Raw genomic sequence first — 18,561 nt, 5'->3', positions numbered from 1 at the left:
GGAACCAAACACAGTAGCAAAATCATCCCTCACCTCCCTTTTTAAACGATCTGTTGATCCATTCTGATCGGGTGGCCAAAACCAAAAAATCGACTTTCGAGGCACCGATCAAAACAAAGCCAACCGATGTTTGAAGAAGAATATTCGGGGGCAGCAGTTTTACTTTTCTTTTCGACTGGTTAATTGCCAAAATCAACAGCAGTTAGCGATGGGCAGATTTTTGATGGATTTCGTTTTTCCCCGGTCAGTTCTTTCACCATGTTAGCGCCCTTTTAAAAGGTACCTTTCCATATTCTTCTGGCTGCATTCCAAAAAAAAAAACTACGATCATCTAGTGTTTCTGATCGTTGAATATGTAATAATTAAAAAAAAAAGCAGCAATTCTTCTTACTACTACAACCGGCATTGGAGTTTTAACTGGGGTTTTCAGTAGTTTAGCTTATCATTTAGCAAAAAGCAGCGTTTAGACCACCTGCGTCTGTTTTCTCCTCACTCCCAACATTACTGTGGCTTATCGTTGTGGCTGATCTTCTCGCCGCATCAACCTAACCTTCAGCAACCAATATAAAGACCGTTGTTGCCCATCCGGAAGGTGGAGATTAAACAAAACAACAATAACTAAACACACAACAACAAAAAAACGGCAAACATTCGCTATCTTTCCCGTGCAAAGCTCGTTCCGCTGGACAGAGCGCACCGCAGGCGGGATGGTCAGGTCAGCATTACAAACATTCCGTTGTTCCCGGTTTTAGTTGCGCTTTTTAGAAGGGAGTCAGGATGGTGGAAGCAAAAAAGGGTTGAAGACGGGAACCGCTTCTCGGATCTTCGTGGACTGTCGTGTGCGTGTACTTCGGTGGTTACTTTCCGGGCATTTTCCGCAATACTGATTAAAGTTTATTGTTGTAGGTAGTGTTTTCCTTCGCTCGCTTCTTATGGGTGGTTTTTTTTTCCTCTTGTTCACCATCCAGTGCCATTAATCGATGTGCTTCCGTTGATTTAATGCTCGTTGACCGACCAACCGTTTTTTTTTTGTATGTTCTGCAAATAGAAATGGAGAAAAAGAAAAGAGGCAAAATGAGTATGAGTAAGAAACAAAAAGTATACATTTATCAATGCAGAAACAACCCAGACCGCCGTACGATCGTGTTTATCTAGAAAAAGAAAAAAAAACTCAATCACACTATCTATCCGGATGAAGAAGCACAAACACATGGTTTTTTGGGGAGGGAAATGTGCGTACCTTTATGACTTCATTATGGAAACCCTTTGCTTCCTACGACCGGTAACGACTTTCTCGGTACCGATCGAGACCGGTATGGGGATAGAATATGTTATTTAAATCGCTTCAGGCAGAAATTAGGCCAACTCAGTAGGTTCGATGGCGATGACGTTATGTTCGAATGCCTGCAAGAGTCTTATATATTGATTTTATAAAATGTATAAAAAATAAATCCACCATAGAACGTGATGGGAAAGGGAAAGAAAGCAGAAGGAAAAAGACACGTCCCACCATGCTGTAGTAGCTTTGCACGAACAAACAAAACAATTACGCATTCCGGAACGGGAGATCAATGGAAATGTATGCAAAGAAGTTGCGGTCATTGAATGCAACGGCAAGAAGAAATAACTCTTACGTGTCTTACACTCACTCACACATCAGCAAGCCCAAAACGAAGGGAAGGAACTGTGAGGATGGGACATTAATGAACGGTTATTATCTTGATTCTTGGGTACTTGAGTATGTGCAGATGGTTCTACTGCGGTTAATCAGGGCTTGTTTGCTCGAAAAAGGGGAAATACAATTCAAATCCTACAACTAGGTAAGACTAGGTGTGGAACATAACAGCAATGTGTTACATTATTAGGCCAAGAATCATTTCAGTTTTATTTCCTTAAAATTTGACGCTGTCTTGTTGCTAAAATTGTATTTCAGTAGTTGGCCTTCAAAGGTTTAGCCATTTTACTAACTTTCTTGTTTCTAGATCTAAACATTTTTTTTACATTTTTAAACGGCTTCAAATGAAAAGATCCGGTCACGATCCTCGTCCAGCAAAACCTTCAATTCCTAGCCTTGGAACCTCCAATTCCTAGTCTTCTGAATTAAAGATTCCTGGAACAATTCTTGTCTTACACTCAGGACATATGTCTTCCTAAGGCCATCGATCATACATTTTCTTCGTACTATAAAAATAAAAGCTTCTCGCAAATAGAATTCTCCAACTCGAACTCGAATCCAACTCGAAAAAATATATAACGTCCATAACAATACCCAAGTATAATGATCATTTGAAGTCACAGATGTCCAATCACTACATACAATACATGCTATCTCCTACCCGTAATGTATCGTTGGCTATACTTTTTTAAACTTCCTGTTGGATATAATATGACTTTACATCAGCAAACATACGGGAAGAAAAAATCGCCGCTTGAGACACACAAAAATTATGTTGTAACACTTTCCAAAAAATCGTGATGCTTTAACAAAAGATCATATAAGTACCTGGTGTAGTACAGTAGTTTTATTGAACCGTTTTGATTAAATATGTTTAACTTTTTTTGTTGCTATCGATAAAAGAACAGTTGTCTAACGCCCAGTAATACTGTGTCTGATCAATAGGTAAACAGCGCGCCGCCTCCACTCGGTATTCGCAAACCATTTTCACACACAGTTCCTCCGTCACTTTAATACGCGTGTAAGGTACGTACAACGGGGTTAAATGCTGTGCACCGAGAACACTGGTGTCGGTTTTACCCGATGTGGGCCAAATTGAGGCAAACATTCCGTTAGCATGTCTGGGAGCTGCTTCTTCCTACTGCCAACCGAACGGGAAACGGTTCCCTTGCCTTCCATGGCCTTTCGATCGGACAACTGATTGTAATGAAGTGTGTTGTGACTTTAATTTAAAATCGATAGAAACGTTAATTTCCCATCCTTGGGTTCCCTTTGGATTGCGATCTTTCACACACGTTAGTCTACGAAGTGATGTCACAATTAATCGCTTCATTGCATCATTTGGTTCTGAATTTTCAGACCTCACTCCTGACCCGGGTGTTTTATCAAGTTCAAGTTCAACACGGTACAGCAATCTCTTTTCTTACAATCGTGGTTAATTTCTTCACCACACCGGATGAGACAGCCATCCATTGTGGACGAAAGGTAATACCAAAGGTAAAGCTGTTAAATTATGCTGCTGAACGTAAAATGGCGTCAAGCAAGAGTGGCAAGCGTGTGGTGCAGAGGTGGTTAGAAATTACCTAGAAATATCATCATGCAACCCACCTTCAAATGCTTCCCAGCAGCAACGTGGCATGTATTATTAAACAATTTGTCAAGCGCTCCAGGCCGGTCGGCTACGCGTTCTGGTTTCGCTATGGCGTGTGCTCCTGGTCGGTTGTGCGAGAAAATGTGTCAAGATATTGGCGTAACCGTGCGCCACAGTATGCACAGACGCCCGTGACGCGGCCACATGCGTAACGTTCGGGATGAGGCAATCATCAGTTAAGCAGGCGTTAAGTGAAGCCACCACGCTAAAAGAATCCATCGGGCCTTTTTGTCTCTGGTGTTTGAATTATTTACGCTCCACAATGATACTTCTCCCTTCCGGTAAGATGAATTTATGCTAAAGAAAATGCTTATTAACTCATTGTCGAACTAATTTCTACTGCATTAAAAGATGCGATCTTAATGTAGCTTCTTTTCCGCGCCGAGTTCCGCTAAAACGTTAAACTCGTTTTGTTATGGATGGTGAATGAGTTTGTTGCAAAAAAAAACGACCAAGGAACAGCTTAACAGATCTAGTGAAAGTTACAGGCTAATATCAATTAATGCTAAACCATTGTTGAAGGGCTAGTAAACAAGATAATTGCTGATGATGTTGTTAGCGTTTTACTGGTCTGGCAACAAGGTTTAGGCTTCTGTGTGTGTCTGGTACAAAAGCATCAAAGCTCCTCACTTAGTGAAGCATCAAACAGAAACCCTAAAGCTATTTTTTTGAGTTTCTAATACCCGCCCAGCAGCATTAAAAGAATGAAAACGATGCGATAGGGCTAGAAAACCTATTTCTGGCAGGGATTTTAAGCTCGTTTGACGATTGCTTGCTCTCTTTTCTTCACCCCTCCCTGGCCGGTATGGCATTATCTACAAGCTGCTCAGTTAATATGTTAATAATCTTCTTAGCCTGTGTGCTGATTCAAGCGCTTTCTCTTGCCTTTTTGAAGCTCGGTAAGGGTGTGGAAATTTATAACATCGGTTACAACTGTTGACACATCGATGACATCATCATATGGAGAAGCATTGCGCAGATTCTATTTAAGGCATTTTTAGCTTTTAAATTACTGTCTTTATTAACTATGTATATAGACAATTGATAATGAAATCAAACAAAATTAACATTAACATTTACTTTAAATTAGTTCATGCATGCATTAACCTAAAAAAAGCACAAAAAAGCACAAAAACGATCAATAACGATCAGATTTTTTAGACGTATAGAAACAGTGTGAGATGTGCGGTGGCGGGTCTTATAATTAAATTTGCATACCACATTCGATCAGTAGAGCCATAAATCTATAATTGGAAGATTGTTGCTTTAATGCGTTTTCTGTTCGGGTGAAACTGGGCATGAGTGAAGAAAGTAGCATATAGTGTGTCGATGAGTTTTTCGTTTGGGGGGAAGTATATCATTGATTTCTCCTAACCAATTAGCATACTCTTTACCGTATCTTATCGTAAAGCTTTTATTTATTTACACTTGCTAATAAGGTGTCATCGATTATGGACCGATCGCGGTTTAAGTTGTCGCTGAATTATTGCGATGATAAGAATTATTTCTAAAAAAGGTTTATACATAACGCTTCATTGTGTTAAAAATGATTTATTTTAAATTTGCAACATTACGTTCATTTAAAATAAAAGTTTAACAAATCACAAATCAGCATTCAGCAAATGAAATTTTTCCTCCCCAAAAAAAGGATACCGATCGTCCCGTTGCCAATCGAGACACGGACGCGCCTACTTAGATACGCTTCGATCAAACGATTTCAACGCAAGCGCCAGCGACGAACCCGCCGCTCCGGTTTATAGCAAGCGCGCACGTTCTCCGTGCCCGTGAATGTACGGCCGTTTTGTGAGAGAATTTCATTTCTTACGCCCGCCGGATTCGTTATGCAAATGGCCGGGCCGAAAACTAAATCCCATATGCGTTTCCGATCACGTTTTCGATTATTTTCACCTTTGCCGATCGCTACCAATTGTATGCGATCCGTATCGAATGGGGACGAGGGTTTCTGTGACGGTTGTGACGGGTGGTTTGGTTTGTGCGTGAAATCAAAAACACAACAAACTAAACCGGCTGGCCACTATTTATGGAACCCAATGGCCCAACGGGTTAGCGTTCGCACCGGTATCATCGAAAGTGTCCCATTGGAACGACCGCGCGGAGGGAAGCTATTTAGCGGAAGGTTTCACTTTTTCACACACCATCACAACCAAAAAACCCTCCGAAACCGGACGTACCGAAAATTGGATGCCAAAATGATAGCAAACTGTGACAATAAGAAAAGAAAAGAAAAAACAAAACACACACATTCACTTTGTGCATAATAAAATGTACATCACCAAAGGAAAAGCGAATGTACTTTCGCCCGTATTCAGTTTATTTAAAGCACGTGATTTAACAGGAATCACCCCGGTCTGGGGTTAAAATACCTTTTTCTGCTCTTACTGATAATTTCTTCCCGAAAAATTAACAATTTCTTTTGGGGGTTTCTTATCCCACTTCTTCCTGTTTAATAACGAGCCTGTATACCCTTTCACTATATGCAACCTCAGGAATTCGATCTTTGCTCGAAATGAAAACAAATTACTGGAAAGCATATGGATCTTTTTTTTCCTTGTGGATAATTTGATAAGCCATTACATTGTAAGTTGGTTTTGCAGACTGGAATGCTTGATTATCCCTCAGTCAGTGCGCTAGACAGCGCGTCCATTTTTCCTACGCATTTCAAGGTTCTAGACGATCGTCTGCGGTACCGCAAAACAGCTGCCGGCTCTTTGTTCCATTTTTTTCCCTCCCACGAACCTTTTTTCCAAAACAATTGTGCTTGTTGGAGCAAAACCAACGCCACTGCTATAAGAATTACCGGTTCAAACATGGTCCAGCTTGAGATCCATTTGAGTAAAGAGCCCCCCGCATGCATGCTTACAATCGTTTCGCAGAGATTGATAACAACGCTGTGAACAATTGTGATGGTTGGTTGTACTTTCTGCCACAACAGTGAGGATCACACGCAAGTGACCCAGGGGGAAAAGAAGGGAAATCAGTTCTGCACCGGTGCAATGCCATTCTGGCTTTGTTCCGGTATGGTGGAACTGTACGGTAAGCCGTTAAGATCGTTCGAGTAGAACAACATATGCACGACACATCGTTCCAGCACGCAAATGTAGGAGAATAATGGCGTTGGCGAGTGATCTCATTCGGACATGCAGTTTTGCATGAGAGAAATTTTGCATCGGGACAAGGCGCGCGCCTGTTGCGTGTCGTATGCTGAGAACTCTGTAAGAAATTCAAACTTCACAGTTCACAGTCTACTCTTTTCAGAGGTTGAAAAGGGCGAACAAGGAATTGTTTCTTATAAACCAGGTTATATGCAAAACTGTATATTACTTACGACTAGACATGGGACAAACGATTCTTTTAAAGGATTGAGTAGGGCCCAGTGAACTAAACGCGTACGGCAGTTCTTCCGCACGTCGTCCGTCAGGCGGTGTTGATCATTCAGTTTTTGACTACACATGTGAAGTAGTGGTGGGTAAATCTTCAGTTTGGCCGGAGTAGGAGTAATCCAACTCCGAGACATTCCGGAGGAACTCCGTAATTACTCCGGAGTAAACTTCGGAATATACTCTGGTTTTTATAGGTCGAAGTCGGAGTGAATTCGAGAATCCACTCCGGAGTTCACATCACTAATGTGAACCGACCGCAACTGAACATGTTAATGTGTTGGTACGTGTATTACTGGCAGTTTCAGTACGAGTAAAGAGCATTCGTATGTGTAGTCGGCAAACTGAGTCATCCTCACATTGAACTATCGCCATACGGTTGGCGTGCGGAAGAATCGTCATTCATGATTCTATTGTGCGGATCTCGTTCAATCAGTATAAAGAGTGGAACGAATCGAACGGTTCTGATTCAATACGCGTATTGTCACTCTCTTCTTGGCCTAACGACCTGTAAGGATAAGCCGGCCATTTCTGCCTTAGTGGACTTATTTTTCCTACGCAGCCGGATAGTTAGTCTTTGCTACGGGAGAACGGTCCAGATGGGATTTGATCACCTTGACAGACATTAGTAGAAATGTCTAGAATAATTTATTGTACAATAAATACCTCCATGATGTTATTAAAACATAACGTTACATTCAACTCTAATGACATTAAGAGTCAAGCCTTTCTTTTATTTGATCCAAGGTCCTTCTGGTCTTATTTAGCTAGATTTATGTTCACCACCTTACTGGATAGTAAATTCTTCCTTTCTTTCTTTGTTATGCCAAAAACAACTATTCCCTTGATTTAAATCATATTAAGCTTCACTACATCAAGAGAGGTGCAAGTGGTTTAAATTTATTAACCATCAGCAACCATTTCCCTTCACTTAATAACGTCCACTAATTACCTATTCTTGTACCGATTCCATCTTGTATGGTACACACTTTTGAAGAATCGTACCTTATCCATCACAATTTCCATTTCCATTTGAACTATGGACACTTTCATTTGTCAACATGGCGTGAACTCTTTTTGTCCCCTTCCCCTGTATTCACGTACGTTGTATGGCCGTCGTAAGTAAACAAAAGTAAAAACGGAAGGTTTTTGGTTAGCCCCGTTGCTGGACAGATGGTTGCAATTCCGTATGACGCCCGGCTCATTATTAACACTCTTAAAGACATTCGCTGTGATACGATGTGACCACTTTCACAGTGTCCACTGTTTTGGGGTTCGGTGCGAAATGCAAGTGTCGTGTTGTACGACAAACAAATCCAAACAAACATTATTCCCTTTGTGTTTATTTTGTTTGGGGGGAGGACTTTTTCTCATTTCGAGAGAGAGAGAGTGGAAAAAATTGAACACTCATCACACCTGCCGGTGAACTTCTTGATGAGGAACTTGTTTAAATATACCCAAAGACTAGTCCAAACACCCAAATGTTCGGTATTAGTTCTACAGTTGCATTCCACTACTTCCTTCTATCTACTTCCAAACCGGTGTTCACACAAGCGGTAACATCACTGGATTATAACCAACCGGATCGTGTTTTATTTACATCACTCAAAGACTAACAACGTTCGCATTGGCCGCCCGGAATGGGGTCACCGAAATAAGCAATTGCCACAAGCAAGAACAAGCGCAAGGAGGATTTATTTTGGGACGCCTTTACCACCGCGTCCTGCTGCTGCTACCATTTTTCGAGGTCACTTTTCCCGCGACGGAACTCACCGATCCGCTCGGCGATACTTTCCGCATGATTCGAACCGCAAGAAGCGGGACGAATGATTATAAAAAAATGCACAACCAAACCAAACAACAACAAAAAACAGAATCGAGTAGATAGACCAAAAAAAATCCCTCCACAAAAGCCACAGCAAGATGGTGTGCGAGCTAACAATACGATAATAATGGTTGGCGTCATTATTTGTATTTGAATTTTTACTCTCGTTGAATGTTGGCCGAGGATCGTACGGTACGAGGATGGGGAAAGTAGAAAGAGGAAAGGTTATTTAATGAAAATCCTCCAAACCCTCCAGCTTCATCCGCTCTTTGAGGCCTTCATCCGATCTTTGCACTGATCGATTATGTCGGTGGTATAAGAAGCCGGAAGAAACTGGCACAAAGTTAGCCAAGATCGAAGCAAATGATGCTCTGAAGGCGCAGCAAGTGCCCAACAACCAGCAACGTCCTCAATGGTGCAACGAAACATTGGGCGCGTGCTCCTGACTGGTAAATGAAGCGCCCCATCGATCGGTTCCTTCGGCCCACCACCTTCATCTTGTGATACCCCCCCCCCACCTCCCCTCCCCGTCCCACAAGATGGATCAACAATTCACCCAGAAATGAAACACACATACAGAAGCCACTTTCTTTTGCGCCAAATACCGTTCCACTCAGAAGAAAAGCCGATCGACAGCCATCGATGACGCGCCGAAACAATGATCGACCGGTTTCGGACCCACCAAAGCAGGCGTGAAATCGCACTATTGGGGGTATACCGCCGAGTGAGTTGAAGAGGAAAATGGAACCGTTGTACTGTGGCCGTTTTCACCACCATTTGAATTGTTCCGTGCGATGCGTCAAATTGTGTCATAAGGGACCCGTTCTCTCCCCTACTTCCGCTAACTCCACTTCAGAGAAGATCACGTTTCCATGTACAATAACGCAATAACTGTGAGAACTCCCAAAAACTTACCTCACAAACCGAAGCTAAAATCTTCACCACTTTCGTCGCTCAGCACGTCGAAAAAGTCCGAACTGTCATCGACGGCATTCGGTGGTACGAATGCACCACCGAACACGTTGTCCAGCCGCTCCTCAACGCCCATCTGGGTCGCGATACCATAGATCAGCCTCATCAGCACCAAACGGACAAAGTTCGGTGTGTTCGTTTCACGCGACTCGTAGTACAGCTGTTTGAGCGTTTTCCGCGAAGGACCTCTTCGCCGGTTGGGAAAACGACGTCTTGCATCACAAACGGTGGCCACAGTTAGCAGGACGATTAATCCAATCACAAGCAGCTGACGGGTATTCATGTTGATGTGGATGTTGTCTTTTTAATATTAAATTGTTCACTGCACTCAAAAGGATTCACGATCACTCGCCACAAATGCTCACAACTCACATAGACTTAAAGTAAGCTTCAGAAAGTATGTTTGAAATTTAAAATGTTTATCACTATTTTCTGGGTACTATCGGAAGGTGAATTCCACACACGTTAAAACACCGAAGAAGCCAGATCAGGTCTGATCGCGCCAAGTGTTCGAGTTGAAATGATCAGCAATTACAACACAAGCACTGGTTGAGGTTTAAACCGGAAGGAAATGATCCTACTCGTCGTTTTTAATAGAGTGCACGATCGATCCGATCACACTGGACGCTTAAGTCAGAATGATCACTGAAAGCTATGCTGCGTACCGTGGTAAGCTTTGGCAAAGCATGAGCATACATTTATCTCTGCTCTCGCGATCGCTGTTGGAGAATGTTGGTTTGCTCAGGGGTGTCGAACACACTACCAGTCAAAAGTATTATTAACGACTATTTAACTCCTTTGCGCACGTGTTTGAGTACATATTTTTGTTGGATATTTTTCGTGTAAATTTGAAGAGAAAAACTGTTTCGATCAAAGAATCATGAGTCTCTTTTGTCATGTAAATTGTTTTCAGAAAACATTCTAAAAGCAACAGCAGTGGAGGAATCGAGGTTTGTGAGCCAGAAGAATTAACCGTTTTCCCAATCTTTGAAAGTTCTTCTTCATGGCTTAACGACCTTACAGGTCACGCCGGCCATTTCTGGCTTACTAGACTTATTTTACCACGTAGCCGGATAGTCAGTCCTTGCTACGGGGGAACGGTCCGGATGGGATATGAACCCGGTCCTGCCATGTGGACTGACGCCGTTTATCAAATGCACCACCGGGCCGCCCATATTTGGAAGTTAAGTCGTTTTAATCACATATTTTGATAAAATGTTTTTACTTGCCGTCAATTTCTACTCTTTGCCTGGTAATATGGGGGAAAACCCAACCTCTGGTGGGGATGCATGATAGGGCTAAATTAAGGGGAGGGTTGGATTGCAAGGGGCATCGGGCTCTTTCCTCGGTCCTGGCTTCCCACGAAAAACATTTGAAATGGATGGACCCTCCAACGGGACATGGGGTTGGGGGAAAGGGCCTCAATACAAAGGCAACGAACGGAAACCAAATAAAAAAATCGAATATGAACTACACAACGAAATAGGACTAAAGATTGGGTGCAATTCTGAATTTGCGCCCCTCTTAGGTACGACGAGTAGAGAAGCTCAGCGATTTCGTTGGATCAAGTGGAGCTTACCCTGTCGGAGATTGGATGCATCCTGCGATGAAAGATAGCACCGATGGGCCGAGTTTGCTCGAACTCGCTCAACAAAGAGTGACGCTCAAAATTCAATTTTTAATTATTTTTTGTTGCACATAAACAATACAACAGCATTGTTAATAATTAATGTTCCGTTTGCTGCTTGCCTTTTACCATTTTTTCTTTCGATTGACTTAAAGCCATGTGACCCATCTGCATTCCTAGCTATCTATATTACACCTCCTCATCCGATATATCGTCGAGCTCCAGTGGGTTAACGTTTTCCACATCATCAACCAAATCGCTACAACCATTGGCTTTGCGTATTATATCACCCCACAGAAAGTGTCCCTCACACACGGGACAATCGCCCTCGACGGGAACGTACTGACCTGGTTCTAGCGCTAACTCGGCCAAACATTCGAGATGACTAACTAGCGGGCAACGTGGTTGTAAGCATCGTAACATTATATCACCCTCCCGTTCCATTTCCTCCAAATCCATCGTCCCGCTACATATTGTACAAACTTTCGTGGTCGATTGTGAGACGTTTTGCACAATATCTTTGTCGCTTTCCTCGGAGTCGGAACTAATCACAACACTCCCATCGGTTACTACTGTCGCTGGAATAAGTGGCTTCCTCGTTTGCGTTAGCTCATCACCGATTTTCTCACCACCCATCACAAGCAGATCGTACTCATCGAACTCGTAATTGATCGCTATTTTACTATTCTTCGCCTGATTCGTCACGGGTTTGCTGGTTGTTTGTGATTGCGTCGTTCTTTCGCCGGTCGTTTTTGGCTTCTTCTTGCGCTTGACCTTCTTTATTCGTCCGAAACAGATGGGCATATGTAGGGGGGGCTTTTTTCCTACCTGAAATGATCGAAATGATTGGGGCAACGATATTGAAATGCTCCCTTAAGCTCTAGAATGCATACTTCAAATTCCCGATGGAATTCATTTGCAAGCCAGCGGATTACCAGCGGCAATCGGTTCCATGGCCCAATTCTCAGCATTTCCGTAAGTATGCGAAAGTTGTATTCGAAGTTAGATTCCTTGCGAAGCTTTTTCTGTAGTTCTGGAATTTGTTTAAGCCTTCTGGAAACGCGAGGCTGTTGCCAGGCCCATTCAAACTGAAATTAATAAACACTGTGTAATCAGCTTCTCTCTTTTCGAATCCGAATATTGTTTTTCATTGTGTCTACCCGTAGAGCTGATATGTTGTTCGGGAATCCGTGTACGATCAAGACCATCGTCCTATTAGAAAGAATAGATCATTTAGTTATAACATTGCATAGAATAACTTTAGCAGAATGGCCAATAATAGGTTAGGTTTACCATGGGCCCCGGTTGGACGTTCGACGCGCACCACCACCATCCTCACCGCTGTTATGTTGTTTTATTCGCCGGTTCGGATCGACAGTATAGCCAATGTACGTACGGCCGGCAAACTTAGGAATGGTGCTTTTGCTCACTAATAAATATACACCGTGGAAATCTTCTATCTCCTCTACGTTATCCATAATCTACAATTACTCATTAATAATGGAACGATCTCCCACAACAGAACCTATTAAATAAAGTCCATACAAAGAATTGAAAATCAAAGAACACACAACAAAACAAATAACGCAATTTTGGAATTGTTACCAAAAACATAAACAAACTTTGCACCTACGTCGATCTATCGGCCATGTAAAGGAGTTACAAAAGGTTTTTTTTAAAGTTTTTAATAAATACAGTTGCATTTATAATTAATTACAACTGCATTAATTTTTAAATTTTTTTTAGCTAAGCAAAGTCTGATTTTTTTATGTTGCAAATTATACAATTTCCAATCAGAGTGGTGTAACTTCTGATGGCGTTATAATTCATGTCATGCATGTGGTGTAACGTGTGACGTTTCTAGGCGAAAACACACTTTGGTTTTGAGGCACCCTGTGTGCGAGATTGTCAAATCGAAGTAAAGAATTTTTTATAGAGAAAGCTAGAATTGCATCCATCGAACAGAGATTCGTAATTTTAAGCTTACATATTATAATCCCAACAAAAAAGGAAAGGTTAACACAATTTAAATATGTGTTTGACGATGTAAAATGTGTATGTATTAGGGTTGTTGCCCGTGGTTCTTCGTAAGCGATTGAGCGAAGATTGCTTGCGTCTCTGCACCGTTGTCCCATTTACCATAAACTTTTGTGTTGCTCCCCCTTCGTGCATCATACTGCTGGCACCAATATCTGATCCGCTGTGGTATGGTTCCTGGTGCACCGCGGAACACATTGCTGCATGTCGGTGTCGAAACTAAAAGTGTGGTTTCAGTGTTCTGATCGATTCTTTAGCAGGGTGAACCGATTGGCTTGACGGCACAGGTACGAACGGCACAGTACACTACCACATCCCGAGCTGTGTTTCATCTGTGAAGATGTCTAAAACGTTAAAACGGCCAGTGGCGGGTGAACGGCCCAGCTGCTACATTCCCACTCGGTTGGACGATCGTCGTATTAGGCACCGAACGTTGCGCCAGGAACGGCGAAGAAAGCCCGACAAACCGGACGATTTCGTCACGTACGAAGATAGTGACAGTGAGGAGGAAACGCCTAGCCAGCAGCACCAGGTCCTTAGTACATCGTACAACTTTGTAGACTACATTAGAAGCAGAGAATCAGACTTGCCCGATGAGCGATCGATAGATCCAACGTACGCCAGCAGGCACATCCTGACGCACGATATGTTCCGCGAAACGCCCATCTCCTTGGGCAACATCAACAAAGTGTTCTGCTCGCAATGGCTCAGCAATCGGCAGGTCGTCTTCGGTACCAAGTGCAACAAGCTGATGGTGTACGACGTTAACATGCGAAGGGTGGACGCCATTCCGACGTTACCGAATAGCCACGGGGCCAGCCCCGACACGCAGTCCGGTATACACGCATGTCAGATTAATCCTAGCCACAGTTTGCTTGCGACCGGTGCGCGACATTCGGCCGATATTGCGCTGTACCGTTTGCCTACGCTAGATCCGCTCTGTATCGGTGAGAATGCGCACCGGGATTGGGTGTTTGATATGTGTTGGCTGGACGATCAGTTCCTGGTATCTGGATCGCGCGATACCAAGCTTGCACTGTGGCGTGTCAACGAAGATCTTATGGAGTTCCCGGAGGTAAAGGACGGCGAGGAGGAACAGGATGTGCCAAGCTATGCGCACATCACGCCCGTCGCCGTAAAGGAATGCCGCGGTGCGCAAAAGATCCGGGCAATTTGTTTCAACAAAGAGTACCGCGAACTGGCGCTGCTTTCGCTAAACGGCTACATGCATCTGTTTAATGCGGAAACGTTCTCACAAAAACTTTCGCGAAAGTTACCCAATTGTCAGGAAAACGTGTGTATAGCTTGCCAACCGAACGGTCTGTACGCGGTAGGTTGCCGTTCGTATACGTTGCTACTGGATCCACGAACACTGCAGGTACTTACCGTTGCACGTTGCACGAATACCAGCAAGAGAAACATAGTTTGCATTTCTGTTTCAATTAGTAGCAAGTATTTTCACGGGCACATATCTACAGCCTATAGGACAGGTCTAGAGTCCCAGCTAGCAAGAAAAAAATTGTTTGAGTCAGTACCTGAAGGTTGACTACCTTTGTTGTGAATTAATCTTTGTAACACGAATTATCTGATCTGAAGGATGAAACACGGATTAAGAAGACATTCGGTAAGAGAGCAGAAACAAACAAACATTCACGGCATCAACCAAACACTAGGTATGTGACTGCGCAGCATTGGATTCCACGTGTTGGATCAGCTTCGATTGTCCTGCGTAGAGTAAGATAGTACAAGACGTTCTATGTTGGACGCAGTTCGAAATAAAGGAAGATACACCCATTTCACGATATCCTGTAAAGTTCAGATATAGCACAGGGGTGATTTTTAAATTTTACAGAGCTAGTAGTTAGTCTGTGTATTCCCTTCCTTATTCCTAATCCATTGTGAGTGTTTTATGTGTTTGTTTTTATGTTCTATATGTTGTTTATATGTGCGACGAGCACCACCACGGTTCACACTCCAGAGGGAAATTACAATGAAACAGAAAATTACAATGTGAAGTGTATCACGAGAAGAAAATAGGGAAACCAATTTATACATGTTTTTCAGTATTTTCATTAGTTTGAGTCCCTTATGTGTGATGTAGAAATATAAAAACTTTTACTTATTAACGATTGATTACGTTCTTTTGCAGGCCGTGAAAAAGATAGCATCGCGGTACAGTGGCTTCGGTATACGGTCGGCAAGTTTCCAGGGTAACATTCTTACCATTGGCACCGGTATGGGAATGCTGATGTTCTTCGACATACGAGCCGGAAAGTATCTCGAATCGTGCATAAACTCTTCCCGTACGGTAGTACTGAAAGCTAGCAAAGGCTACGTGGTACGTACGATGCGTTTTGTTTTGCGATTTGAATACCCGACATTTTTCTGTTCCGTTTGTTAATTTTTAGGCCCAATTCCCAGACGAAGAAATGGATGGATTCCAGCAGAACAAGTACTCACCCGCTATATACACACACTGCTACGACAGTAGCGGTACCAGACTTTTCACTGCTGGCGGACCATTACCGGCCACACTAATAGGTAACTATGCAGGTATCTGGCAATAATGGTAGTCGATATTTGATCGTGCCAATGGTTTGTTCCATTGGCAACAGCAGCTAAACATTGGCATAGCAGCAATTTTGCTTGTAAATTTTGATCATATTTTAAGGTGACAATTACGTTTTCGAACAACTATGAATGTGTGACGGTTTCTACACAGCTCAGGATCGCACTGCTGCGAAATCGGTTTTTTGCGAAAAATGATAACAACTCTACGGGGCTGCTGCGATCTTGTGCTGTGCTGAAATAGTTAACGAGTGTAAACATTGTACACATTTGCTAAACATTTTCTCTACCGTGAAGTAAGAAATTCATTAAAAATTGAAGCTTGAAAGCTAACGATTAGTGTGACACGTTTTGTGTGGAAAATCCTTTGGTTTATCCGGAATGTGTTATTTTGTTTTATTTTGTGAATCTTCTGGAGGTTTAAATAAGGTATATTTTTTTATTTAATGTTTATGAATTACTACTATAGTTTAGAACATCACGTACGTAGATTTGAAAGTGTAGCATCAGCATCATGCATACAATTATCTGCCCTGTTTAATTGTAATCCTCAAAGGATAGTTCGAATGTGTAGCTCGATCAAAAAAAAATTAGTTTTGATTCGTGCTAAATGTTCGTTTCTTCATTTGAGAATTGACATACAACAGGGACAGAATATCAGACAAGGTCAAGTTTTCGCAAAGGACGATCCCAAGAAGGTTAAAAATGTCCGTCTACCAACGAAATATAGTGTAACGTAAATTATACAAGCAACGCTACAACCGTCTGAGCGGCTGATATGAGCAAGGTATTCAAAGATGGTCTTTGCTACTTTTGTAAGTTGATCATCACGATTCGTTTAGGCATGGTCAAAAAGTAAAGTAATAGAAATTTCATAAAGATTGCTAATAAAGTCTACCTAGTAAATTATGAATAAGACATTTAACGAAGTGGTATGAATGTTTTCTCATATGTCGTCATTAAATTAAATTTAATTATCCCATTAGCTAATTAATCGATACTGTTGGAATGAGTAAATATAAAATAATGCCAAATCTTCGATAATACAGGAACAATTAGTCCGAAATTATTACACCATTTTAAAGGTTATCCTTCGCTTGTACGGAAATAGTATGAGTAAGTACTTCATGTGCTTGTTTTGAAATTCCATGCAAAATATCACCACCTTCTTAATATTGCAAACATCACCACCTTAATATTGAGAAACACGCTAGGATGATTATTGTTCACCGGTAATACTACAAATCTGAAGAAATTTTCAAACTGCAGCGACGTCATGCATTGAAACGACAGGACATTCTATCAAATCCCATCAGGACCTGTATACAGGACTGACTATCCCACGTATGTGTGGAAGGACTATGTGAGAACCACTACAAAGACGAGTTTTACGATGACTTTAACATTGTAACTTCGACACGCTGGTTAAGTCATTTGGATAACGTCGGGAAACTCCGCCTTTGGCTCTTTTTTTAGGGCGACCACATGCACAGAGAAGACTTCACATGAGTGGTAACGTTGATGTGTGTGGTAGGAAAAGATCATGCATTGACAGATAAAGGCACTCGACTGTAAGCGGATTAAAGGACTTCTGGAAAAAGAGGTTTTGTAGCGTGTGATATGTAAGTATGTAAATATTCCAGGTAAGTAATTTGCTAGTAATTTACCAGCCAGTCAAGAGATTGGAAGAAAAATTTCGCAAAAACACCTGCAAGGAAATCAGACGATCGGAATGTACAAGTGCAAGCAGCGGTTTCAGAAATAGTAACAATAGAATTTATTATTTGCCAACGAGTAGTACATTATCACGACCATGCAAAGGCGTTACTTTTGGTACGGAAATATGTGCGGTCGTAGAATGACCAATCAGTAAACGGAGACTTCAATGCACAAATCGGACACGATCATGTACCTAACAGATTATCAGACATGATGTCTTAAGCTCCTTCAAACGAAATGAAGCTCCTGAAACAATAAGATATATTATTTCTGATGAGGTCAACCAGTAGCACCAATCGCCTCTATAGTATTTCGTTCAGCTACCCTATTTCGTATGTTACTATGAGTCATGATCGGCGATTCTCCACTGTTGGCTATTAGTAATGCATTATTATCAGGAAAATATCCGATAGCTTTGCCTTGTCGGTTTAATAGAGAAGTTCAAACCAAAATCAGCCCTCTCATCTCAGTCCTCAATTGTTTTGCAGTTACAGTAATATCACATTAACGACATATATAACTATTTTTAATTTGTTTAATAGTTCTATACATTAACAATATATTTTTAAGCGTTGTGTTACAAAACCATCTGGTGATTTTAGTACTACAATTATGAGCTGTTCATTAGTGTATTTCATTTGATCTATTTCTAGGTCATTGTTAGCTGTCTAAAAAAATTGTTGTGGTGACTTAAATAGTTGTTTAAACTATTTAAACTATAACCAAATAACTTAAATAGTTGGTAACTTAAACAGTTGTTTTACGCCCTGGTCCTCTGGTCAAACTCTATGAGTTTGAGGCAATGATATCGACTCATGGCTTGATCATTCCAATTATCAAACATTTACTGTACTTCTTTCAGCAACTATAGAAATTTCGAGCGATTAATGAATGTTAGTTTTATAACTAATAGTTTATAGTAGTAACGATCCCGTATGCTAAATGTATGAAAAGAAATGAAGGATCTTTTCGCTTCATCCGACGCCATAATACCATAATCCGTTTGATAGTGTTGGGATCCTAATATCCAGGAGTAGAAGATCTAAGATCGAGATCCATGGGAATATTACCCAAATTTAGAACACAAAG

At 41.7% G+C, this 18,561-nt stretch overlaps 3 protein-coding genes across 4 annotated transcripts; 1 reads left to right on the top strand and 2 right to left on the bottom strand.

The window, feature by feature from the left end:
- Window positions 1-9,464: 9,464 nt before the first annotated feature.
- LOC125765841 (uncharacterized) lies at window positions 9,465-10,663 on the bottom strand. The gene has a single exon (XM_049431332.1). The coding sequence runs from the start codon at window positions 9,802-9,804 to the stop codon at window positions 9,466-9,468; it is 339 nt and encodes a 112-aa protein (XP_049287289.1). The 5' UTR covers window positions 9,805-10,663; the 3' UTR covers window position 9,465.
- Window positions 10,664-11,213: 550 nt separating this feature from the next.
- LOC125765812 (structure-specific endonuclease subunit SLX1 homolog) lies at window positions 11,214-12,829 on the bottom strand. 2 transcript variants are annotated; one of them, XM_049431292.1, is made up of 5 exons: window positions 12,754-12,829; window positions 12,442-12,673; window positions 12,309-12,360; window positions 12,042-12,236; window positions 11,214-11,976 (listed from the first exon to the last, which is right to left on the bottom strand). In XM_049431292.1, the coding sequence occupies exons 2-5, from the start codon at window positions 12,624-12,626 to the stop codon at window positions 11,338-11,340; spliced, it is 1,071 nt and encodes a 356-aa protein (XP_049287249.1). In that variant the 5' UTR covers window positions 12,627-12,673; window positions 12,754-12,829; the 3' UTR covers window positions 11,214-11,337. The 2 variants fall into 2 exon arrangements, with proteins under 2 accessions (XP_049287249.1, XP_049287248.1); XM_049431291.1 differs by having other exon boundaries at window positions 12,442-12,796.
- A 246-nt stretch (window positions 12,830-13,075) lies between these two features.
- On the top strand, window positions 13,076-16,678 carry LOC125765800 (DDB1- and CUL4-associated factor 12 homolog). Its single transcript, XM_049431278.1, has 3 exons — window positions 13,076-14,563; window positions 15,335-15,523; window positions 15,594-16,678. Exons 1-3 carry the CDS (start codon window positions 13,526-13,528, stop codon window positions 15,750-15,752), a joined length of 1,386 nt encoding a protein of 461 aa, XP_049287235.1. The 5' UTR covers window positions 13,076-13,525; the 3' UTR covers window positions 15,753-16,678.
- Window positions 16,679-18,561: the final 1,883 nt, after the last annotated feature.

The sequence above is a fragment of the Anopheles funestus genome, chromosome 2RL, assembly GCF_943734845.2.
Source record: "Anopheles funestus chromosome 2RL, idAnoFuneDA-416_04, whole genome shotgun sequence".
NCBI classification, from domain to species: Eukaryota; Metazoa; Arthropoda; class Insecta; order Diptera; family Culicidae; genus Anopheles; species Anopheles funestus.
The sequence above is the reverse complement of the archived record's forward strand: the minus strand, read 5'-3'. Positions and strand labels throughout refer to the sequence as shown.